The sequence below is a fragment of the Cibotium barometz genome, chromosome 25, assembly GCF_041138505.1.
Source record: "Cibotium barometz isolate CiBa-2024 chromosome 25, ASM4113850v1, whole genome shotgun sequence".
Taxonomy (NCBI): domain Eukaryota; kingdom Viridiplantae; phylum Streptophyta; class Polypodiopsida; order Cyatheales; family Cibotiaceae; genus Cibotium; species Cibotium barometz.
In genome coordinates, this window is record NC_141070.1 from 48,107,138 (window position 1) to 48,133,327 (window position 26,190).

General features: G+C 42.5%; 1 protein-coding gene and 1 pseudogene across 1 annotated transcript; both read left to right on the forward strand.

The window, feature by feature from the left end:
• Positions 1 to 7,114: 7,114 nt before the first annotated feature.
• On the forward strand, positions 7,115 to 7,233 carry LOC147624653 (5S ribosomal RNA; annotated as a pseudogene).
• A 1,580-nt stretch (positions 7,234 to 8,813) lies between these two features.
• Positions 8,814 to 25,564, forward strand: LOC147624654 (uncharacterized). The gene is made up of 3 exons (XM_086819679.1): positions 8,814 to 8,868; positions 23,098 to 23,942; positions 24,062 to 25,564. The coding sequence occupies exons 2-3, from the start codon at positions 23,127 to 23,129 to the stop codon at positions 25,397 to 25,399; spliced, it is 2,154 nt and encodes a 717-aa protein (XP_086675805.1). The 5' UTR covers positions 8,814 to 8,868; positions 23,098 to 23,126; the 3' UTR covers positions 25,400 to 25,564.
• The last annotated feature ends 626 nt before the right edge of the window (positions 25,565 to 26,190 follow it).

Consider the following 26,190-nt stretch of genomic DNA (forward strand, 5'->3'; position numbering starts at 1 on the left):
ATGAGAAGAGCATGCTTACAGGGTGGAAATGTTATGATAAGGGTGTCATCTGTGGAGATGTATGATATAATCCAGGAATTTGAGGGGGTGGAATGTAAAAACATGAATTGTGAGATGGATGCTCATGTTGATACAAAGTACAAAACGGTTGCAAAAAAGGTGAAGCCAGTTGCCTTGCCCTTGCCATCAGGAAGCAAGGAGAAGATAGATGAAGCTTCTATGCAGCCAAATCTTAGAGATCCGAAGAAAATTGGGCATAAATTTACTCAAGAAACTCTGAAAGAGCTGAAGATTGGTGAGAGGGATTTTCTGTTGCCAGTTGAAAGGGAATGCTTTGAGGAGATGCTTGTAAAACATGGGAAAGCTTTTGCCTTTCAGCCGCATGAGATTGGTTGTGTTGATCCAAGTGTAACAGCACCAATGGTGATCTTTACTGTTCCACATGTGCCCTGGAACCTGCGGCCAATTCCAGTACCAAAGGCTCTCTTGCCAAAGTTGATGGAATTACTAAAGGAAAAGATCAAGATGGGAATTTTGGAGCCTTCATGTGCCCCATATTCCAACAGATGGTTTACTGTACCAAAGAAAAATGGGACATTGCGCTTTATTCAAGACATGCAACCTGTAAACAAAGTCACAATCAGGAATGTGGGAGCAGGTCCAATTGTGGATGAGTTTGCAGAAGCATTTGCAGGGAAAGCTATATACTCTATGGGTGATCTGTATTCGGGATATGATCAGTTCCAGCTGGATATGCAAAGCAGGGACTTGACCACAATGAGAACTCCTTTGGGATTAGTAAGGATGTGTACCTTACCACAGGGAGCCACTAACTCAGTGGCACATATGATGAATGGAATGAATAAAGTCTTACGGGACTTCATACCACAAAAAACTATGCCATTTTTGGATGATGTGCCAATAAAGGGCTGTGAGGAGAAAGACAAAGATGGGAATTTGGATTCAAAAGGGTGCCGCAAGTTTGTGGCAGATCATATAAAGGATTGTGACATGATTCTATCCAGGCTTGAAGAAGTGAATCTTACTTTATCTGGGCAGAAATCAGTGTTTGGGGTTGGTGAAGTGCTAATAGTGGGACATCTTTGTAGTACTAGTGGACGCCGTCCTTGTCCAGCCAAGATAGATGCAATACAAAGAATGAAGGAAATATGCATTAATGTTACAGAGCTGAGGAGATTTCTTGGAGCATGCGTCTTTTATGTTATTTGGATCCCACATTATGCACATGTAGCAGATCCTCTTTATCAGCTTTTGAGGAAAAATCAAAAATTTTTGTGGAGTGCAGTACATATTAAAGCTATGCGGAAGCTGAAATATTTGCTCCAATCATCACCCATTTTGAGAAAGGCAGATTATGAGTGTGGCAGGCCTGTGATTGTTACAGTTGATACTAGTCCTACTGGGATTGGATGGGCAGTAGGGCAAGATGATGAGGATGATCATAGGTATGTAATTAGATTTGGAGCAAAGGTATTAAGCTTTCGACAGCGAAAGTATCCACAGATCAAGAGAGAATTATGGGGGATAGTCACTGCTCTAAAATGTGAAAAAGAATATCTTATTGGGGCATCTGTACTTGTGGAGACTGATTGCTTGCCACTTCTTGGGATGATAGCAAGTTGTACCACTCCAGATATTGCTATGCTTAGGTGGATTGCTTATATCAAGTCACTAAATCCTGAGTTTGAGCATATTGCGGGAAAAGATAATCCAGTTGCAGATATGCTATCAAGAGCCAGGTATGAAGATGAGGAAGAGATGGTTAGTGACATTGATGATGTGGGTACAAAGTTTTATACTACAGCATATGCAAAGGGGGATCATATTTGCTTATCAAATGCACTTGAGTCTTTTATTGAGGAAATATATGAAGGAGATTGGTTGCTCATTGGTCAATATTTGAGCACTCTAACAAGGCAAGAAAATTGGTCTGACTCAGAATTTAAGAGGATCCGCAGAAAAGCATATGGTTACTTTCTAAAGGATGGGTATCTCTGGAAACATCCTAAACAGAGGAATGCTATGCCACAGAGAGTCATATGTGATAAAGAGACTCAAAGGAAGCTTGTGAAAGAATTCCATGAGAGTCTCTGGGCTGGGCATAGAAGTGTGTGGGCCACCTTTACCAAAATAAAGGAAAAATATTGGTGGAGAGGAATGTACAAGGATATTTCCCAATATGTGGAAACATGCATGGTATGCCAAATGTACTCAAATGTGAGGCATCGTGATGGCTTGCAACCAACCTACCCACCTGCCATGCACTACAAATGGGTAGTGGATCTAGTTACAATGCCTTTGGGAATTTGGCAGATGCGGTATATAGCACTTGCAAGAGAAGATTTGACAAATCAGGTAGAAGGGCGTGCCCTTAGAACAAAGAGTACGGAAACAGTATGCAAATTTCTCTTGGAAGATGTGATCTGCCGATATGGTTGTGTTGGGAAAATAACAGCTGATAGGGGAGAGCTAGATGTTGAAGAAGCAAAGGAATTCTTCTCTAGAATTGGTATCAAACTGTCTCTAACATGTGCTTACAATCCTGAGGGCAATGGGAAAAGTGAGCGAGGACATCCTCCAATCATTAAAGCTTTGGCTAAGGCATGCAGAGAAAGGATGAGAGTGTGGCCAAAGCTGCTACCATATGCCTTGTGGGCTGACCGTACAACTCATAGCTCAGTGACAGGATACATGCCTGCTGAATTAATGTATGGTCAGAAGCCAGTGATGCCAGTTGAAGAAGTAATTCTAACTTGGAATGTATTGCCCTGGGTGGAAGGATTGAGCAGAGATGACCTCCTTGCATTGAGAATAAGACAGTTGGAGAGGAGGCCTGAAGATGTAGAGCTTGCTAAAGCTCGCCTGAAAGATGCAAGGTTGAGAAATAAAGAAAGATTTGATAGTAGACACAGACTCCGGCCAAAACCTATTGAAGAAGGTGATTGGGTTCTAATGTATGATAGTAGCCTTGACAACCAATTCACTGTTCAAAGAAAATTTGCAAAAAGATGGTTTGGCCCTTACATTGTCAGGCATGTGCATGGAAATGCCACATATACTCTGTGTGAGCTTGATGGAACAGAAGTAAAGAATCTTGTGGCTGGCAAAAGAGTCAAGATATTTAAAAGAAGGCATGATGGTGATCCTTTTGATTCACAAGAGATTCAGGATGAGAAGCTTGACAGTGGAAGTATGGATATGGTTGAAGAGGAAGAGGATGATCTTCCTGGAACTGCAGAAGATGAAGACGACATCCAGCTATATGTAGATCTTGATGATGATTTGGCACATACCAGAGGATGTGCAGGTTTAGAGGGGGTGGATGTCGTGCCATGGCACGTCTATGATGTGAAACCGTGCATGTGAGGCCGTCAAATACACATCCAGATGTATGGGGATAAGTGCCATGACGAATCATTATATGATGCTTGAGTATATATGTTCATATTGTAGATAAGGTTCAATAAGATGAGCTGAGGCTGAGCCAGGTTTTGAAGCCTTTGACAGTGTGGTGTGAATTGTGGAGGATTTTTTTTATGCTTATGGAGAATTTTGGAGCTAGCAGATATCTTATGCCTTGATAGGACTGGACTTTGCTTGTGATATTAGCACTGAGACAGTGAACTTAATGGTGCATATTGGTCGGGATCTTGATCGTATGCTTAAAATGGCAAAATCATATGCACAATAAGGATGCTAAATGGAGCTAAGGCGTGAGAAAAACCTTTAGAAAGGTTATGGTATAAAGGTGAAAAAGAGTTGATTATATATATATATATATATATATATATATAGGGTCAACACTCCATAACAATGGAAGAAAGGGAAACAATAGGTACATTGAAGATTTTAACCTTAATGCTAAGGTTATGTTTTATAACCTTAGTGCTAAGGTTAACAAGCATTGGTTAACAAAGCATTGGGGAATATCTGGAAAGAGCGCAGCTTTTAATGGTATATACAGCTGGCGGGTATGGGCACCGAAATCGCCGCGGGAAAGAGAAAAAACGCCGGAGCTTCACGGCGGAAACCAGTGTGGAGATTTTATTCTGCAGCGTTGGAGGAACAGCGTCCATCCAACCAGAGTTTAAAAAAAAAATCAAGAGAGTGCTTCTTTTTATGTCGTGTAGGAGTTAGAATTATAGAGGATAATGAGTGCTATTCAACGAAGTGTTTCTGGAAAATTCAAGCTCACAGTCAACAGCAGAGGGTCCTATTCCGCCATTTTCTCCTCCTCCGTGTACCGGCGCTGAAGCGGCCATCTTTGATTAATAAAAACAAAGGAAAAATCGACGTTTTCACCTTTCGCTTATTTCAGATAAGCTTAATTTTAAATTAACCTTGTTACTTTAGAAAAAGGGCATGGCAAATAAGCCCTTAAGGGTTTTGGATTATATGGGCAAAGGTTGATAAACAAGATATAAATTTTGGAAGAACTGAAGTTTGTAAAAGCACGGAAGATGGCCTTGCGATTGCTTGACTGAGTTTTGGAAATCATGTATATGAAATAGCTATGCCGTATTCTATCTTTTGCTTGTGAAATGTTAGAATATTAAGGCAGGTTTTCAGGTGAAAAAGAGCATCATGATTCAATGGTTTTGAGGGCACTGGATGAAATGGATGTAGCTGGCCACATGTATATTGGAAAAATTAGAAAGCTTTATCATGCCCACATGTGAATGGTTCAAGGGGATTTTATGCAATTCTGTGCAATCATCTGAATGAATTCAAGGATGTATTGAGAGAAGTGGATACATGTATTTGTCATTGGAAATAATGATGTTCAATACTCCTTGGGAAATCTTGTACGTGAAATACCTTGTTGGATTTGACATTCACTCTCACAGCTAGAAGTTTCGTACTTTCCTGGCTGTACCGCACACTTCACGACAACGCATACACCTATGCACCCCATTCTCACGCATGCGCACACACACCACACCCCCCCTGCATCTCCCTTGCCATTGCGTGCATGGGCACAACCCCCCCTTGTGCGCATGTGCAACCCCCACCCCCCTCATCCGACCTTGTGCACGTGCACCCCCATCCCCAGTTGTACGCGTACGCACCCCCCCTCATCCCCCCTTATGCATGTGCGCAACCCCCACCCCCCTCATCCCACCTTGTGCACGTGCGCACCCCCCCCATCCCCCCTTGTGCGCGTGCGCAACCCCCACCCCCTCATCCCACCTTCTACGCGTGCGCACCCCCCCTCATCCCCCCTTTGTGTGCATGTGCAACCCCCACCCCCCTCATCCCCCCTTTGTGTGCATGTGCAACCCCCACCTCCCCTCATCCCACCTTATGCGAGTGCGCCCCCCATCACCCCTTGTGCTGGTGCTCACCCCCCGCCCCCTCATCCCCCCTTGTGCACGTGCGCAACCCCCTCATCCCCCCTTGTGCGCGTACGCACCCCCCTCATCCCCCCTTTTGCGCGTACGCACCCCCCTATCCCCCCTTTTGCGCGTGCGCAACCCCCACCCCCCCTCATCCCACCTTGTGCACGTGCGCACCCCCCTCATCCCCCCCTTTGTGCGTGTGCGCAACCCCCACCCCCCCTCGTCCCCTCTTGTGCACGTGCGCCCCCCATCCCCCCTTGTGCACGTGCGCACAGCCCCCCCTCATCCCCCTGTTGTGCGCGTGCGCAACCCCCACCCCCCCTCATCCCACCTTGTGCACGTGCGCACAGCCCCCCCTCATCCCCCTGTTGTGCGCGTGCGCAACCCCCACCCCCCCTCATCCCACCTTGTGCGCGTGCGCACCCCCCCTCATCCCCCTTGTGCGTGTGCGCAACCCCCACCCCCCCTCATCCCCCTTCTGCATGTGTGCAACCCCCACCCCCCTCATCCCACCTCGTGCGCGTGCGCACCCCCCCTCATCCCCCCATTGTGCGCATGCGTAAGCCCCACCCCCCCCTCATCCCACCTTGTGCGCGTGCGCACCCCCCCTCATCCCCCCATTGTGCGCGTAACCCCCATCCCCCCTTGTGCACGTGCCTAGCGCTCCCCTCATCCCCCCTTGTGCGTGTGTGCAAACCCCCACCCCCCCTCATCCCACCTTGTGCACGTTCGCACCCCCCCTCATGCCCCCCTTGTGCGCCTGCACAACCCCCACCCCCCCTCATCCCATCTTCTACGCATGCGCACCCTCCCTGATCCCCCCTTGTGCACGTGTGCAACCCCCATCCCCCCCTCATCCCACCTTATGCGTGTGCACCCCCCATCCCCCCTTGTGCTCGTGTGCACCCCCCACCTTCCCTCATCCCCCCCTTTATCCCACCTTGTGTACGTGCCCGCCCCCTCCCTCATCCCCCCTTGTGCGCTTGCACACCCCCAACCCCAACACCCCCCCTTGTGCGCATGCCCCCCCAACACCCCCCCTTGTTCGCATGCCCGCCCCCCCAACATCTCCCCTTGTGCAGATGATGCGCACCCCCCCATTCCCTCGTTCCCCCTTGTACACGTGCGCAACCCCCCCTCATCCCACCTTGTGCACGTGCGCACCCCCCTTGTGCGCATGCCCCCCCTCCCCCAACAACCCCCCTTGTGCGCATGGGCACCCCCCCTTGCGCGCATCCCCCCGCTCTTGTGTGCATGCGCACAAACCCCCCCACCCCCACCTGCCCTTGTGCGCATCCCCCCAACACCCCCCCTCCCTTTTCCCTTATCCCCCCAACGCCCTTCCCCCCCCTTGTGGGCACGCACCCCCCCTCCCCCCTCCCCCTTCCCTCATCGCCCCTTGTACGCATGCACCCCATCCCCCATTGCACCCACCTCCCCCTTCCCTCATCCCCCCTGTGCGCATGCACCCCATCCCCCATTGCGCCCCCCCAATCCCCCCTTGTGCGCATGCGCCCCCCCTCTCCCTTCCCTCATCCCCCCCTTGTGTGTGCAAGCGCCCCCCTCATCCCCCATTGCCCGCCCCCCTCATTCCCCCTTACGCCCATGCGCACAACCCCCCCCACCTGCCCATCCCCCCCTTCCCTCATTCCACTTGTGCGCATGCGTCGCTCCCCCCCTTGCGCACATGTCGCGTACCCCCCCATCCACCTTTACAGAATAAGACAATACTAATTTCTCACTGTTATTTTACGTGGTGCGGTCACACCAGCGCTAATACACCGAATCCCATCAAAACTCCACAGTTAAGTGCGCTTGGGCCAGAACAGTACTAGGATGGGTGACCTCTCGAGAAGTCCTGGTGCTGTACCCTTTTTGGCACCGAGGTTAGCGGTCATGCCACGCCTTGGTATCCCTGATCGTCGACCTCACTTTGTCTCGCTCTTGCATCCCTCCTCTTCTGTCCCACCCATTACCCCCCCCCCTTTGCGCGCATGTCGCATACCCCCCCCATGCGCCCCCCCACGCACGGGTGCACGATAGCACTGCCCTTTTAATAATATGACAACACCATAAGAACAAATTAGAGAGGCTCGTGACTATTTTAGGTGACCATAAAAGCAATGTAAAAGCTATCTCAAGAGAAGGAAAAGGAGAAGCAACAACAACAGAGGAGGATAAGAAGAAGATGAGACATGAAGCTCATGGCCTTTTTTTGCGTTAAGCTCTCAAGTAATTCACCACTTTTTTAAGTGCCATGTACAGCTATTTTTCCACTTTCAAAGGGCACCCCTCATGAATGGTTACCCTTTATAGGGCAGTGCCATGTACAACTATTTTTCCACTTTCAAAGGGCACCCCTCATGAATGGTTACCCTTCCCTTTATAGGGCAGTGCTAAAAATAAATAAAATGATGACACGTTTTGTCACCAAAACCTCTAACCTCAACAAAAGGTAAAGGGAAACACGTTCCAAGCATCGAAATCTCTAACCTCAACTAGAGATCACTATTCACGAATTCACAAGTTCCAACAAGTACTAAAGGACACAAAAATCTGCTTGCTTTTATTATTTCTTTTGTTTTTGCTTTTGTGTTGTTTTTTAACACGAGTTTGGTAGCAAAACAAGACATAAAAGTGTCCTTTTGATGTTTTGGCAAAAAATTCACAACTTCATGTAGGTGTGCTTTTTTACAATCCCCTCTCTTGAGCTTAAGGTAGACTCATAATACTATTTTTGAAAAATATAAGGAACATAAAAAAGCATCACACATGATTACAAGGTTCCCACAAATGTATAAGAACACAATAATTCAGCTAGAAAGGACTCAAACACAGGTTTCACAACAAGTCTTTCTTTTATAATTTTCAAGTATCTATACATGTTCTAAATATAAGATTTTATTGTTGGTAGCACTCATTCATGACTAGAGACACTCTACACCAATAATTTAGGCCTTTGAAGGTTCCTCTGGTATCACTTAAATCCTTGTATCCTGAAATTAACATTAATTGCAGTGTAATCAACAATCAAAATAAGGTTTGAATTTGATGTTATACATTATGTCCTCTAAAAACTCTTGCTACTCCATAATATCATATTTAAGACATATACAAAGTATGGTTGCATTTGGGACTTGTTAGATATGTCAAAGAATGTGCAAAAGATCAAATTTTCATAACTATCAACATTCACAAAATTTTAATTTTTAGTACACAAATCATAGTAAGTACGATTATCTAACTCCAAAAGCAATACAAAAATATGTGTTATAGCTATTATTAACTATGGGATGTTAAAAACAATTCCTTAGAATAATTCGAGAAAGTGGCCACGTTAATAGGGCATAAACCTATCCTAGGATACTTTTTTGTCCTTCTACCAAACTAGTGTTAAAAAATAGCTTTATTCTAAAAGCTCCCTTCTAGATGCTTCCTTGAAGCTTTATAAGTAGCACGAACATACATTTTGTGTACTTGGCAGAAGGCAGGGTGATAAGAGATCCAGGTTGGTCTTCTCTTGCATTTGTGCTCGATTCCCTTCTTGTAGATGCTGCAATTTCATTTTTTAGATGGCCATGATCACCTTAGATCAGGTGACTGGGCTTGTCTTCCACAATTCTCCATCTTGGATTCTACACCCAGAGATTCGAGCATCCGGAATTCAAGATGATAAGTGGGAGGTTCGGTTTGCTGAAGAACATACATTGACTATTCAAGAGTTGAAAACGGTAGTTAGCCCCCCAAACCTGCTCATCTTCGAAGAGGTCTCATACAATGATTCCACTAAAGATGAACTTGAAGTAGCTGCACAACTTTCCATACTCCTTGTATGAGATGCACAACCTTCTCTGTAAGAAAATATGTTTCTGATCCTTCCTGCTCATCTTCGTTTTGTGATTCAGCATGTAAATACTCCTTATATGATAGGCTCTCTAAAAATTTGACTTCTTTGTTGTGAAATGCCATGCATACCAAAACATTGTGGAGGTACAGGTTGTTATAATGACAATATTAAAGAACCAAAAGCTTCATCCTATGGGACAAGTGATACTAGAGGACTTCGATGATGTCTTTGAAGCACAAAAGGATGTTGGTGTGAAGTTTGGAATAGATTTCCAGAAATTCCACTCTCCCATAGCCAGTTTGCCGCCGCGAGGACATGAGAAGATGGTTTGGGGGGCTAACTACCTGAGAAGATGGTTTGGGGGGCTAACTACCGTTTTCAACTCTTGCAAAATCAATGTATGTTCTTCAGCGAACCGAACCTCCCACTTATCATCTTGAATTCCAGCTACTCGAATCTCTGGGTGCGAAATCTGAGCTGGAGAGTTGTGGAAGACAAGCCCAATCACCTGATCTAAGGCGATTGAAGAAGCGCATGAAGAGGAGGTTGAAGAAGAGGTCTCACACAATGCTTCCACGAAAGAGGAACTTGAAGCAGCTGCACAACTTTCCAAAGATGAGTTCTTGCAAAGTTCTGACACGATGATATGAAAATGTGGAAAGAGAAGGTGGTGCTTTGTGCGGAGCTCTCCATTTTAGCATCATCTCACGCATGTTTAACTCCACAAGCTGATGAAATCTTTTGAGACCACCGATCTCAAAATGAAAAGGATCAACGGTGTGCATCTATTTGGTAGGTTGCTTGATCTTAAAGGAGACTCGAAAGATATGATGTTGCCTTATTCTTGAAGGCCGTGAGCAACAACTCCCTAACCCCTTAAAATTAGGAAACACTAATTGAGGGCCCTTTGGAGAGCCCAATTCTCCCCTAATGTATGCTTACAAATGTTTTGAACGCTATGGAGAAAAGTTAAAAACTACAAACATGTCCCGGGGGATTCACTCTTCATTAAAGGGGGACGTCAACTGCGTGCATGAACTTCAAGAAAACCCCCTATTTAAGATCCAGTAGGATTATAAAACACCCCTATTTAAGCTTATAAGGTACAAGAAAAAGTCTAGTGTCCCCCCCCCTTTCCTTAAACCTACGTCAAGACGGCTATCCTATTTTGTCAAACAACAAGACTATAAGATGGCTATCGTATTTTGTCAAACATCCATCTGTCATCCACACACTTGTTACCATACATGGTTAGCATGGTGGTTCTTGATTCAAGCCTAATAATGATGATAACAACATTTGTTAAAGTTACATCTATCAAAATAGATGTTCTTGATTCATGCCTAATAGTGATGATAAGAGCACTCATTTGTTGGCATTACATCCATTACATGCTAACCACCTACATCGACATGCTAACCAAGGCAACATTATACCATTTTGCATACGTATTGACTGTACATCTACAAAGAGTATACATATCTACCAATGTATTTCCATACGTAAAGCTCTTGAAATACTATCAAGATGTCTTTTCAAGTAAGCCTAGCCTCCTTCCTTGCCCAATACATATTCTCCAAGTATGTTGGAGGAACAGATACGAGGTATGATGATCCTTTTAATGGACAAGGCTATAAGTGGCATAGCCTGGGCATCCCTTAATCCCATCTCCTCTAATCCTCAATGGGAGCAACAGGTGTAGCTGGCCTTATCGAAGCTAGCTGCATATCATATGCATTACCTCCTTACAAAGGTGTAGCAGAAGCAATAACTAGATCTACAAGACAAGCCTCATCACCTCTAATATAGCCCCATATACTCTTACCAACTAACACATTATTCACCATAAAACTCCACATGGAATACTTGGTTCCATCCAATTTATCCTCCCAAGCCAAAACTTCAAACACGTCTCCCAAATTTAGATTCGGATTTTGATTCTGAACCATCTTAGATGGATGCATAAACTGCCCACTGATTCACATGCTGTGAATGGTATTGCACCAACAAAATCACATTAACCCACTAGCCAATGCTTGGCTAAACAATGCACAAACCTCACTGAACTTCCAATGCAGACCTGTACTTGCAAAACATGAACTAATTTGAATGTTGCATTGCCAAATACAGAGGTAAACAGCTCCAAATCCTTTCCCATAATTGGCAACAGTCTCTAAACCTGCTCAGAATAGTGTAGACAGCAACTACATTCACTGTTATTGGGGCGGACAAGCTAGAAAGCTGTAGTAGACCCAATACATAGCGTATAAGAATGATTACACACTAACATAAACAAGTGTCTTCTCCCTTAAAAAACAAACACTAGAATGAAAAAGCTGAAAAGCATCTTGGATGTTTAATAGCAGCAAATATGAAGTTACACAAGAGTAACACCTGAACAATCTATGAATCTAAACCAAAATTTGATAGAGTAGAAAACATAAAATGCATCTTGAATGTTTACTAGAAAAACTAAAAATTAAACAAGAGTAACACCCGAACAATCCATGTCTACAATCCATGTCTATAATCCATAAGTTTAGCATTGACACATCTATGGGCATCTTCTCATAAATGCTGCATCATGCCACATAGTTTGCCAACAAATTTATCCTACAAAACAAACATAAGCTCCCTGTCAAGTTACATGTTGCAAACCTAGGATCCCTATGTGATAAGAAGGATTGAAAGCACATTAACAAAAACATATGTTCCCTTCATCTACACCAGAGATTGAACAGTAGGGCTGCAAATGGACTAGGAAGGAGAGAAGGGAAGGGACAACTTCAAAATGGATAAACTTTACAAAAATTTAAAAAATAGAAAATGTACCTTTTCTGCCCTGCACATATTCATTGAAAAGTTTGTAGTCATTCTCATCAAGATGGTATTTCTTTGTTTGTCGATCATAGTTGAGATTGGCCAAGGCTATTATAGATTCCAAATCCACACATTGGTTGTCAACAAGGTCATATGTGTAGGTCCTAGTTCCCTTTGCTTGTTGATACCATGACAAATGAATTTGAACATTCAAAGGCCTATCCAATAGATCAAAGGGGCCTCTTGTCTCTTTTAGACAATTTCCAACCTTTCTTCTCATGCTTACAACCCTTCCAAGGTACCACATGCTGTTTATAGCACCCTTACTAGTATTCCCAGCTTTTCCTTTTCCTCTTGTCTTTTTGTTTGCATTTATTGATATGGTTTCAAACAATACTGTGCACAATCAGATCCTATACCAAGACATGTTCCTGTATGAATCATTGCCTTCTTCTCCAAAGAAGGCAATCATTGCCTTCTTCTCCAAAGAAAAATACACTCCACTTTTCACCCTTGTTAATCTATCTTTAGATAGTGTGGGATTTCCATTCAATTGGCTGACAAGTGTGCTTTTAGAAATGGCTTTCCCATCCACTTCAACAAATGGCAATATTTCACTAACCACCTTCTCCTCCTCATCAATTAGACAATCAATCACATGACGAAGCTCACTTTCACTTGTAATTTCCTCATCCAGATCACCTCCTACACCACTATCAAAGTGATTATCTTGATCTATAAGTAGAACATCATCCAATGATTCATCTTCATCCACATATTCAAGATTAGGGTTGAAGAGTTCTAAGAGATCTCCCTCCTCCCATGAGTCATTCCAAAAAGTTTCATCGCGCATACCAAGTGTCTCACTTATGGCCTTTGCTTCTAATAATCCCTCTTTCAATGCAGATACCATATGGTTGTCACTACTCACACAAGCATAGTCTCCCAGGTTGGCCAAAGGAGTGCCATTCTCCTTTTCCTACGTAGCCCATATATTTTCTTGTTTAGAATGAGCTGCTGGATTTAAGAATTGAACCTGCTTGAAACTCTGCTATTCTATTAAGTGCTCCTGTACTACTCAGCAAATCAAAGCCATCATAGCATCTTTCATTCCGAACCATTCCACCCACCTTGCTGAAAAAATTCTCACATGCATCCGATCCCGCGCAAGAAAGGGGTACGTGCAAGTGAGGATGCTTTTCCCTAAAGGTCTTTATCAAGAGAACCACAAAGTGACATGACAATTGAATGTCAATGAATGTTTCTCTACTGATAAAGTTTTGCTTTAGGGAGTATGCATCATGCTTAGTGATCCACATGTGCCAAATCCTACATATAGAAAGAACCATGAGTATTAGCCACATAAACCTTGGAAATACGTTCAAAATCCTTTATTCATATATCACTAATAGCAATTGTAGCAACTTCTGCATACCTGAAAAAGAAAGACACCTTTCCTGCAGCTTTCACACAACCATACAAGTCTAAGGTAGGTGATAAGAAAATATCAATGTAAGATGCTACTATTGATAAGTACATACGTGTGCCCAATGTCCGCTCTTGGTGAGCACCATAGCCTTCTTGTAATAACTTCAAACACTTTTGTACTTTCTTTGCAGCAATCCTTTGTGCAGCTCTCCAATTTTTTCTCTCAATATCCCCTTCTTGCAAGCCATGTTCATCAACCTTGAATAATTGATATACAATTGCTACATGATTCAAAGTCACAAGCTCTCTACCAAGTACCAACCTCCTAGATGCACTATCCAAAGGATTGATAAGTTTCTTTCCATTATGGATATAGTCTTGATCATGCAAACCACTGATACTCCCATCAAATGTGATGTGTGTTGTAAAGGGCCAACCCTTCCAAGGAATGCACAACCTGGGACCTTGACAAGAAGAGTAATCTTGCAACATCAACTTTCTGCACCTACTATCCCCATCTGAAGCATGTCCTATCAATGGACCTACCACATCCCTTAGAAAAATGTTCCAAGAAAGCTGAATGCTCTCCCACTGTTCTCTGACAAACATGGAATCAAACCTATTACATGTCAATTGCACCAATAGAACTAGCTTTGACAAGCATTCAAGGAGAGGATTCACTATCAATACCCTTCCATAATGAGCAATCACATTATGTTGAAAAGCGTCCACAACTCTAAGATATCCATCTTGACCATCACAACTTGCACGACAAAGTCTGGAATGCAAGTGTGTTCCAGCTTTTTACCACAAAAGCCAACCAAATTATCATCACGTGCCACCCATCTCACCATTCTTTTCACAAGTGTTTCATCCTCAGCTAGAAGAACTGGCACACTACCCAAGGGTATACCTTTCTTCATCATGTGACAAGTGTAAACTTCTCTTGCATGTTGAAATATATCCACTTGTAAACCAGTTCGAAAGAAAAGTGCTTTTCTTGTGGACCTCATTGTGGTGGACATGTGTGGACCTCCAAGGTTAAGTGATAAGAAATTATGCAACCTTGTCCCTCCCCATATCTTGACAGTCTCAAATAATTCCTTTGTTGTATTGGAATATCTCTTCCCTTGACCTACTCTTGAAATGTTTTGTGAAATGTCAACAAAGAAGTTCCACAATGCCTTCTTTCCCTCAAACAGACCTAGCTCATGAGCATTGATTATATCTTGACAAAATTTTCTAACATCTTTCCTCACCATGGCTTCTACAGTGCTCTCACGAAGACTTCTAACCTTCACGCTCAATGCAACAACTTCAGTTCTTGTGAATGCTATCTCCTTCTTCAATACCCGAACCATTGTGGACTTTGTTTTTGCTACTCTCAATAACTCTAAATGAGTCAAATAATCTAACCGTCTACCACCTCCTATGTCTCTTGATCCACGAGTGTCTGAAGATCGAATTTGTCGATACACTCGCATGCGAAAGTCTCGTTCTTTAGGAATAGTAGCACATGCACCACATTGCAAATTATCAAAGTATGTTCCCTCCAAACATATCCACTTGCAATCCTTATGACAGAAAGTGCCATTAATTTCAATAAACTCTGTTGTCCCCATCATAATTGTTGCCTTAGTTGCTGGCTCATTGTGCCATTTGCCACCTCCCTTACTATCATCCAAAAAGGGCTTCAAGTCAACCACATTCCCATCATAGTTATATGACCCTTGCCAGAAACCCCAACACAAGGTTGCAAGCAAGCTACTCTCTGTGAGCAAAGGAGGAATCTGTTAAGTTCCCAATAGACTTGATGGAGAGAGAGCCAAAAGCCATATGACTCGCTACACCTAACATCTCTATAAAAAAACAGAAATAGTGATTGAAAATAGAAGCTTGAAAATTTGCCTAATGGAGAGAGAGCCAAAAGCCATATGACTAGCTACACCTAACATCTCTATAAAAAATCAGAAATAATGATTGAAAATAGAAGCATATGAGAAATACCTGATGGCTTTCGTGAGGCATTGGCAATTTGCAAGGTGTCATTATCTATAAGAAAACATTACAATAGAGCATAAGAAAAAATGTTCACTTGGAAAATACAAAACTGATGGAAAACACAGCTAGAACATGTGAGTTTTACCTTTAGCGGAACATTTCTTGAAAAAACCACTTAGATCTCTTTGCTTCTTATCTATAATTGTCACCTTGGATGGGCGACCACCAGCCCTCTTCACTTGATTACTAGAATCAATGCCACTAGCCTTTGTGATATGTAGCTTGGATTTCATATGCTCAATCATGCATTGTCATAGAGATCCTGTCTTTGGAAATAGTGGTATCCACTTGTTATCTAGCATGCAGCTTATATAGACTTTTGATAGAGTGCTATAATCTCCAATAGTCTCTGTTACTAGTTGAAACACCACATTACTCTCACTTGCAAAGGTTGAACCTCCAACATTGCTTTATTTACTTTTTCTTTTCCTAATTCCATAATGTCATCCAATGAACCAAGGCTGTCTTTTCTATGGCTCTCTTGCTCACATAACCCAATAATCCTCATATGGGATGCTGAGTTGATGTGTGAGTGTGTGTAATTATACAAAGTGTCAGGACCCCCTTGACCATAAGAGCAATCACACTCCTCACACCAAATCTGAAACAATGCTTTACCATCCTTGTCCTTTGACATGAGCTCAAATCTATCATGTCGGCCTTTTGCTCTTAACTTTTCTTTGGCTATCTTAATCTCCCTCTGCCATTTTTTGACCTCAGATGGTGTTGCAAGGTGACTCTTCAATCGATTCTTAGAAACACTACCACACGTAGTCGAATCATCCACCATATTGTAGCTTTCACACCCTTGAGCAAGATCATGCATACATAAATCTGGAGACACTGTACACTTTGGCTGCATTTTATTGCTATCTCCAAAACTGAGTCCACTTTTTGGCGTTTGCCTTGTGTATCATATTCCATTTTCAATTGGATGGTTACTTCTGCAGCATCAACTATCCATCTCTCCTCTTGCTTGGCCCCTATTGGAATTTTCCTAGATCCTCCCAAAAATATATACTCATCTATGATGAGATTATGAAGGATGATCTCTTCTCTCAAGTCCTTGTAGTAGGTACCACCGGTTTTAAGATGAACATATCCCAACACATGATTTTCAGCCACACCCTCATCTAACACAATCACAATATCATGCCTCTCCATACTCCTATAAAAGGGCTAGATAACAAAAAAGGTGCCCAACAAGATAATCTCAAATGGATAGCAAAACTTGTTGTAAAGTAAAGAAAATGAGGAAAAAATTACAGCAAAACCATCATTAACATGTTCAAAATGAAGGATGAAATGGACATAAAACCTGGAGCAAAGTATGGAAGAATCAGAGCTACTTCAAGCCAACAATCTCCTTTCGAAGCTTACAGCTACTCTAGCAACTAGTAACAAATTACAGCACCTGTAAACAAATTCCAACCAAAAACATGTGAGTTGAAGTAGAAACATAGGCCTTCTCAATGCATTATTTGCAGTAGCAGCAAAACCTGTTGTTGTAAAGTAAAGGAAATGAGGAACAAATTACAGCAAAATCATCATTAACATGTTCAAAATGAAGCATGAAATGGACATAAAACTGTTGACATGTATGGTGATATACAGCTACAAATGTGATTATGGAAGCGTGCAGACAAGGAGTACGATTCTCAAGCCCACCTTGTCAACCACACATAAGGCCTGCAAGCAGGCTGAAAGCACACTAATAGCGCCAAGTCCTAGCTGAAAGCTGGCTGGTTTGAACTAAAAAGATTGCAAAAGAGTATGGAGTCATTGCCAGTTAATTGTGTAAAGAATGGGAATGCCCAAGGTGGTATATACAGCTAGTTGTGGCCATTTGAAAGTCTTCTAACATGCTTTTGAAAGGATTTTCCGGCTCTCTGGCAAGTCCCCTACTCTATCAGACTCATGGGCAACAATCAATGGCAGGATTCGATGAGATCAGAGACTCCCAAAGATTGATGAAATGCAAGCATTGGGTTATAATGATCAACGTAATCATTTGCCCTCTTTGTTCCTAATTAATAGCCAGCATCCAAGTGCATTAATATATAGCGAGAGGTTTCCTTGTCCAGAAGAAGGACCGGACACTCTGACTTTGCTGGAGTGTTGAAGGGGGACGTTTTGTGAACAGTCACAAGCTGGAGCCACTCTCGTGCAACACTACGGAAGGGGTTGGAGAAGGCTATACAGCTTCACTTCTTCACGTTGTTTGTGGATACACTTGTACATACGAGTTCTACTTTGGGTCTCTGTGTTGAGCAGGTGCACGTAACATGTATACTTTAGTATCATTGCATTTATGCAAAAACCGACAACGTGAGTTCTAAGACCCATGAGGGTTAGACTATTTAAGCGACTTGTATATAAGGCAACCTGCAAACCTATCCGTTGAAAAGCATCACGTCTATTCCTTCCAATTTCGAACCATTTGCACTCATATGTAGGAAGCTCGGCAGTCTATTCTACAAATTAACTATCCGGCTGAAAATAGTCACATTCGATTAGAAATTAGAGCAAACGCTTTCTTGGACTTCATAAACTATAGGAATGAACCATGTAACTTACAAATCTAATAAGCCATCTCCATTACACATAACAGAATATAACAAATGAAACCAACTGTTCTATATACCTCAAAATGAGCCATCTCCATTACACATAACAGAATATAACAAATGAAATGAACTGTTCTATATACCTAAAAATTCATAAGACATTAACATAAAAGTACAGAAACTTGCTTTTAGAAGAATTGAAAGAAGCCAATATTATGTCTGAAACTCAAATACCCACGCTCCAATTAGCATCTTGGTGCCTAGACTATTGCTGAACCATGTATGAGAAGACATCCAAGGCTATCCAAGGAATAAATTTATCTGACAAATCATGGTAGGTATATCTATCAACTACGCCGATAGGGTTTCCAAAATAAAAGGCAAGCCGTCATGGCTACACAGTCAAGCCGTCATGGCTACACAGTCAAGCCCTGCCAAGTGAGCAGGGCAGGTAAGGGCACACAGTATACATCCCCTCAACCTGCCACCACAAATTTCTACTTCACGTTAAAGTTGAGATCCAAAAATATAGACATAGGTTTCATTGAATGGTGAGAAGATTCCAATTCAGGACAAAATAAAAATTGAAATTCGGGCTTACAAAAGAAAGCAGACGTTCACAGCTTATATTCAAAGACTGGTGGAAGATCATCGCTATTGTAAGACTAAACATGAGGGTCAATCTTTGGATAAATTGAATAATACAATCTGATTGATGCAGAAGCTCATCTACAGCATCACGGAATACACACTTGTGGTGGAAGCGGGCACAGATGAGTCGCATCGTGAAAGCTCAAATACTCGTTAAGGATCGAAAAAGAGGTTTGCGATTCAAAAAAAACACCCTGCGAAACAAAAATGTTGACTAGAGTTGTGGTGTGGGGAGAAAGATTTCTCTATTAAATTTGTAATGTGGCCGACTGTGTGAACGCGAAAGCCAAAACAAGAACAAAGGCTTCTCGGAGGATGCTGCTTACAGAAAATACCGAAAAATAATACACATATTGCAATATAAGACTGCAAGTAGGTTCGAAATGGACCTTACAGGAGCCCACCGATCAGGCTACAGCCAAGCTTCCAGAAGTTGCTACTGGTAGACGAAAATCCTTAGTGCAAAGATTTGAACTTCCAGGCCCAAATAGTAGAGTAATCTGCAAACTCCAACGTTGAAATACCAGTAGGGATATTCGAGGTAACGGGAGGTGGGAGATATTCGAACTGGAAGGTACGATGATATACACTAGCAGGCTACCTGCCAGGGCAATGGAGGTTGAAGAGGCAAAAGTACAGGGCATAAGATAGGGCAAAAGTCATGTGCAGGATAGGAAACCCATTTTCCCGCTCTTCCCCATTTCCCCCCTCCATTTTTGGGGATAAAATTGGCTCCATTTCACCATGGTTAAGAAAACATATGGTTAAAGTTACATTCGTGGGTGAGTATGGTCAACCGTGTGAAAAGCCCTCACTCATGGGATAGGCCACATGTGTACACATACTTGGGAGGGCAAGTAATTTCTACTTTTGTTGGCAAGCCAACTAACCTAATTACTTTATAACATCTTTTCCAAGCCCAAATCTATCATGGTTTCCTTAGTTATTACGTTTACCACCGTTGATCCATAGTGTATTAAGGCATTTGTAATGGTGTCCTTCAATGCACATCTTTGCTTTGATAGTTCTAGGGTCATCGTCTCTCATAGATTGTCCCAAGACTTACACATAGCGGTCACATGACTTCCTTCCTATCACAAATTCTGAATGAAGGGTTCTAGGGTCATCGTCTCTCATAGATTGTCCCAAGACTTACACATAGTGGTCACATGACTTCCTTCCTATCACAAATTCTGAATGAAGGGTTCTATTAAGAAATTCACTATTCAAGTAGCGGTCACATAGTCGCAATATTGAAAAGACACATGTATATTACACTACTATAGACACTAGAATAAAATAGTAAACCTATATTAAAGAGAGAATGATTTAATGATATATTTGTTTTATATTATGAAAGACTATTTATATCATGACTTACAAGATTGGATCTCAAGTTCCTTGATTTGAACCACCCTTAAAACCCATATTCTTGGATCTACAACATTGGGACTCCATGTAGCCTTCCATTACTCCATTTTTTATTTAATCCTCTGATAGATAGTCTCTTTGTCTTTGGGTGATTGGGCAATTTTGCAAAGTGTGCAAAGCAAAGTGTACTAGAAAGATAGAGTGAATATTTACAAATGCCAAAAGAGAATAAGGACAACTTAGGAGAACCAGCTTGTGGTCAAAATCAAAGAGTGAAAGAGTGAGAGGGTATAGGTGTGGGTGTGGTGGTGTTCATGTGGCCATGTTATGCTTAATTTGCTTGTAGGAATGCATTACTATGGAACATTTCTTACACCTTTTTCCATAGCCTTTTCTCTTATTTTCTCTAAACATTAGCCCCTTTAATTAGCCACGATTAGTTCTTTGATTACCATAATTAACAATAAGAATCACCATCAATGAAGGAGACCTAGTGTTAGTTTTGGGCTTAGTTCATGAACACTGACTTATCAAATGAGTATTTGTGTGTCATTTCTACATCGGGTCTACATCTAGGGTAAAGATTAGTACCCCCCCTCCCCCCCTAACTTAAATTTAAGATTAGCCAAAACACAAAAGGGCCCCCACCCCTAATGTATAAGCTTATGCATCATCTGCAAAAAACCCCCCTAGTGTACACTCACATGATATCGTAAGGTTCCCCTTCTGAATCCCCGGGAAACATGTGAACATTATCCAAAGCTAAAATTTTAGATAGGCAAAAATGGGTTTGCAAGTTCTCTTAACAAACAAGGTTAGACCAAATTTGAAGGGAATAAAAAAGCACAACAAATTATAAGTTCATAGTCCCAAATTTGAAGGGAATAAATTATAAGTTCATAATCTCAAAATTGAAACAATTTTTCATAATTCTAGAGTGATCAAACTCCGAATCAAAAGAATCATAGGAGGGATTTGCAAGAAGTTAAATGAAGGCAAGATTGGACACTTCGTGAAAAGAGGTAGGAGAGTCGCACTTTATATTTTATATGAAGAGTCAACCTTGTGAATGTATGAATCACCCAAGGTATCTCTTCCAAAAGTAGAAGAAAAAGCTATGACATTTAAAGGTGAAGTTGAAGGTATGTCTTTGATATAATGCAAATCAAGGTGTGACAATTCAAGATGAAGTTGAAGGTTTGTCTTCCAGTCTTTTGAATAGAGATGAAGAAGAGAAGAAGAGAGGAGAAGAAGAGAAGAGAAGATATGAGAAGAACAAGAAAGAATAAGAGAAAGAGGAAAGAAAAAGAGAGGAGAAAAATAAGAGAAAGAATAAGAGATTAGAAGAATAAGAGAAAGAACAAGCGACGAGAAGAATAAGAGAAAGAGGAAAGAATAAGAGAAGAGGAATACGAATAAGAAGAGAGGAGAAGAAGAGAAGAGAAATAAGAAAATAGAAGAAAGAATAAAGTTGAAGAAGAGAAGAAGAAAGAAGAGAGAAGAAGAAGAAAAGAGAAAGAATAAGAGAGGAGAAGAATAAGAGAAAGAGGAAAGAATAAGAGAAGAGGAATAAGAATAAGAAGAGAGGAGAAGAAGGTAAGAGAAAGAAGAAAAGAGAAGATAAAATAATAGAGGAGAAGAAGAGAAGAAGAAAGAAGAGAGGAGAAGAAGAGAAGAGAAGAGAGGAAAAGAATAAGACAAAGAGGAAAGAATAAGAGAGCAGAAGAATAAGAGAAAGAAAAAGAGAAATAGGTGTAAATAAGAGAAGAGAAATAAGAATAAGAATAGAGGTGAAGAAGAGAAGAGACAGAAGAAAAGAGAAGAAGAAAGAATAGAGGAGAAGAAGAGAAGAGTAGAGAGGAGGAGAAGAAGAGAAAGAGTGCCATTTTTCTGATTCATGTACATAATACTATTTTGAATAAGTGTGCTACTCTAGATGAGTCATCTAAAACGAAACGAATCGCTCTTCCTAATCGCTCCTACGCTCAATTCAATTAATTAATTAATCCAATTTATTCTCTCTTCAGTTAACCCAAGTGCCTAAGTGCCTAATTGCATCTATTAACCTAGAGTGCTCTCCGTCCTGTCTGTTCCTCGCCCATCCTCCTCACCTCACGCCGGCTCCCCTCCCACTCCCTCTCCTCTCTCTCAGCCCCCTACTCCCCTTACTCCGCTCCCTCTCCTCTCCATCACCTCAACCTCCCTCTCCATCGCTCCCTCTCCTCTCCATCACCTCAACCTCCCTCGTCTCCCACTCTTCCCTGCTCTCCATCGCTCCCCCCTCTCCCTCGCTCAGACAAGGGGCTTCTTCAAGGAGCAGCAACAAAGGAGGAAGATGATTGTGTCTCTTATCTCCTCCTCCCCTCTATATATGCGTGCTTGGGCTTCCAGAAGTTAATTCGAAGCTTACGTTTTATCGGTTAATTCTTTGCAAGGCGCCTCTCACCTTATGTTAATCGTGCCTCCCACCCCCAACTAATAAAATTTTTTTTGAAGGCAATTCAAAATTGTATTGAAGGAAAAGGAAAATATTTACATCATTGGACAACAAAAAATTCTGATTTCTAGAGAGGCATTAACATCATTTCCAAAGGGTACTTAAGATTCTGTAGGCTTCATTCTTATGACCAAAAAATTGAATCGTCTTCCTTATCTCCTCCAACATATCTTCAATTGGCATTCTTCCTCTCAGACTCCTCTCTGGAAAACCACTTTATTCCTGTAATTCCATATATGCATTAGAACAAGCGCCCTAAGAGGCTTCTGCCAAATTCGATAAACGAGGTCATTCAGCCCTCCTCTATCCCCGAGAAGGGACTTGATCTTTGCATCTTTCCCAAATTTCATCAAGGGGTCCTAATATTAGGACCCTCGGGTCAATATACGACCATGAGGGGGGACATACTCGTAATGATATAGCGCAGCGAGACGATATAACTTAATACCTTGTGCCTGCCTCATGTGATAGTCGCCTTGACCCTTGTTATTGCAGTTTCCTGTCTTCTAGGGTTTCTGAGAGTCATGGATGCGAAGGCGGAGATAGCGCGGAAGCGGCGTCGTGTAGATGGCTATGATACAGTGGATGCTGCTTGCAACTTCATCAAACAGCAGTTTGCTCGAGCTGAGGTCCACGATTTATACGATCCGCACAAGGTGAGCATTGTTCCCTACATGGGCAGTCTAGTTCCAGGTGCAAGACCTGGAAAGGCATTCAATTTTATCGGCTCTGAGAACCTCATGGGGCTCGTCGAAAGATGGTTTCAGCTCAAAGCTGGTCAAGAACTGCTCTTTGCAGGACCCAAAGGAGCTGGCAGAACATGCCTCTTAAGGGCGTTTGCGAGCTTCTGGTACTCTGCAGCTCCTGAGCGCTGCAAAACTGTGTGCATTTGGAACATGGAGAGGGCGAGAAAAGCTCTGTCTAGCTGGATATTGGATGCACTCAGCTTTGCATATAAATGTGCAGAGAACACTGAAAATTGCAAGTATGATGTGGCCCTGGACAAGATAGAAAGTTTGCAGGCTTCGCTCAAGGCTGCCAAGCGGACGTTTGATAATATTAAAGAACAAGATATTCTCCTCAGGATTCAAGAGTTTCTTGCCGACATGACAGATGCTGGGGACATTTTCACCTTCATTGTTGATGGAGTGCAAGTATTGGACACTCTGCAAGAAGCAAAGCAACGGGAAGAAATACGGGTATCGCTTGCAGATATTGTAAAACCCTATAAGGTTGTATGGGGGCTGTCTCCTAATGCACACGCTCGGCGTGCTGTGGTTACAAATGAGACATCACAATCAGCAAATTCAGTCATTTTCCTTGTTCAGGGCTTTACCAAGGTAACGTGCATGGATACACACACATATACTTCTACAGATGCTATACACATGTGTGTGTATTATTTAATTCATTCTAACTTTTATGCTCGTCTTTTGATGATATGATGTTTCCAATACAGGAGCAGAGACAAAGCTTTCTTGAGCATTCTGCTCTTGGAGCTGTGGTGGAGGGAAGTGAGCTACGCAAGAATGATATGGACTTCTATGCTGGATTTCATCCCCATTTTCTTGATGCTTTGGATGATGCTTGCATCAAGGTTGCCTCTAAGAAGTACCAACAGCATGGGGTTATTTGGAGCACTGACAGGAGAAAGATCATAGGACTTAATGTGCGTGAGCTGTCTCCCATGGAGGTTGCTGCTACTCTTGAAGATGAGGAAGATTGGGCCAGAGTGCTCCACACATTCATAGAGAATCCTCCAATGTCTTCAATTAGGAAGTCAGCTATGTCGTTCAGACTAAAACGGTCTTACAATGAGTTTCTTACCGTTGAACAGGTGATAGCTGAGGATGGAAGGTATGCAATAAATGAAAGCAACTTCTGCTCTCATTTTGTTAAACAGATATACATGGAGGAGTTCAGAAAGAAAATATCAAGTGCTGATGAGCAGGGACCGTGGTTGTCATATGCAAAACTGGTCATACAAAGTCCACTAATTAACTGGTCTGAACTGGGATGGCTGTGTGAGAGGTTATGCGATGATGTGATTTCGCGGAGAGGAATGCGCATCTCTAGTAATTTAATAATGAATAGGCTCTCTGCTCAGCCATTCTCCAGCATCCCTGAACCTGAAACCATCCTCATGCATATGGTGAAGCCAGGTTGTGGGCATATGTACATTCCAATTCAATTCAACTTTGGAAAGGTGGATGCTATGATTTTCTACAGAGATATGAATGACCAGTTACATCTTATTGGGTTGCAATTCACAACAAGTCAATCCAAGCACCAGCACTCTGAGGATGAGTTCATGGCTGTTAATGTATTAAAGCAGTGGGTGCCAGATGTGGTACAGTTGCAGCGGGAAGGCAAGATTGTTCTTGATTTTGTGTTTGTGTGCACAGCATCAGAACCCAAAAAGGAGTGCAAAGGGACTTATAAGGAGCTCAGAAATGGAGCTAGTGTTGGCACGGTAGATCACATTTCACATGTGATAGGCTTTGATTATGCTCTCGAAGGAAGAACAAACAATGATGTTCTTAACACGTTGAAGGAAATGGCTAGATTGAGGGAGGAGGGGTTTGCCAACCTTGATGGGGCTGCTGAGCCTATTGCTCCTCCTCTAGATATTAGCAAAGGCATTGTACTTGGCAAGACAGCTGCCTCTAAGCTGAAAAGGGCTGAACTGGATGCATATGCCATTCATGGAGGAATTGATCCTCGTCTCCATCCAACGAGGAAGAGCCTTCTAGATGCTTTGATATGCGCTAAAGTAATTGTGCTGCATAACCAGTAGGGAAGCCCATACGACAAGGAAGAGCCTTAGAGATGCATTTATTGGCACTGAAGTAATTGTACTGCACAGTACTGGGAAAGATTGATATGTTTAAAGTTGTCTTTCATCCAGTCACAATTATATGTTATGTTTAAAGTAAATATTTGGTCTTGCATTCAGCCACAATGATATGCTATGTTTACAAATTGAGAGAGAGAGAGAGAGAGAGAGAGAGATTATGAATCATCATTAAATTCTGCAAACTCTGTGTATGTGATCACACCCATCAAGTTTTCATGTTATTATTTTAAAATGTATCTTATTGTCCATCAAGAATAGTTATCTTATTGCAGCAGTCTATCCCTTAATTAATGAAAAGGACCTTAGGCACCTTGTTAAAAGTAGTATCTCATGTGGAATCAAGTCGTAACAAAGGAGTCGGCCATTCACAGCATGAGGGTATAAATACCCATGCCCACCATTGTAATAATTAATCTATTCATTGCTAATACACGTCAAGCGTTGTTCGTCAACCTCTCTCTTTCTCTCTCTCTCTCTCTCTCTCTCTCTGCGTCAACTTCTCTCTCTTTCTCTCTACGTGTGTATGAGTGTGGCTTCCGCATGTACGACTCTGACATGGTATCAGAGCTGAGTGCTCGTTGATTCTTGGGCACACGGAGGAGTTGGAGAAGGTGGCTGCTGCAGCACAGAGGAGCCAACGATGACTTGGACGTCATGCGGCGGTGATGGCGAGGACGGAAGGGTCATCCAAAGGGGACGGGTCCAGTGCAGGGGCGCCGGAAGGAGCGACG

What these genes read in the sequence shown, in the direction of transcription:
- LOC147624654 (XM_086819679.1), top strand. Translation starts at nt 23,127, where the DNA reads ATGGATGCGAAGGCGGAGATAGCGCGGAAGCGGCGTCGTGTAGATGGC. An exon ending in TTGTTCAGGGCTTTACCAAG is followed by an intron (nt 23,943 to 24,061) that starts GTAACGTGCATG and finishes TTTCCAATACAG; the next exon opens with GAGCAGAGACAAAGCTTTCT.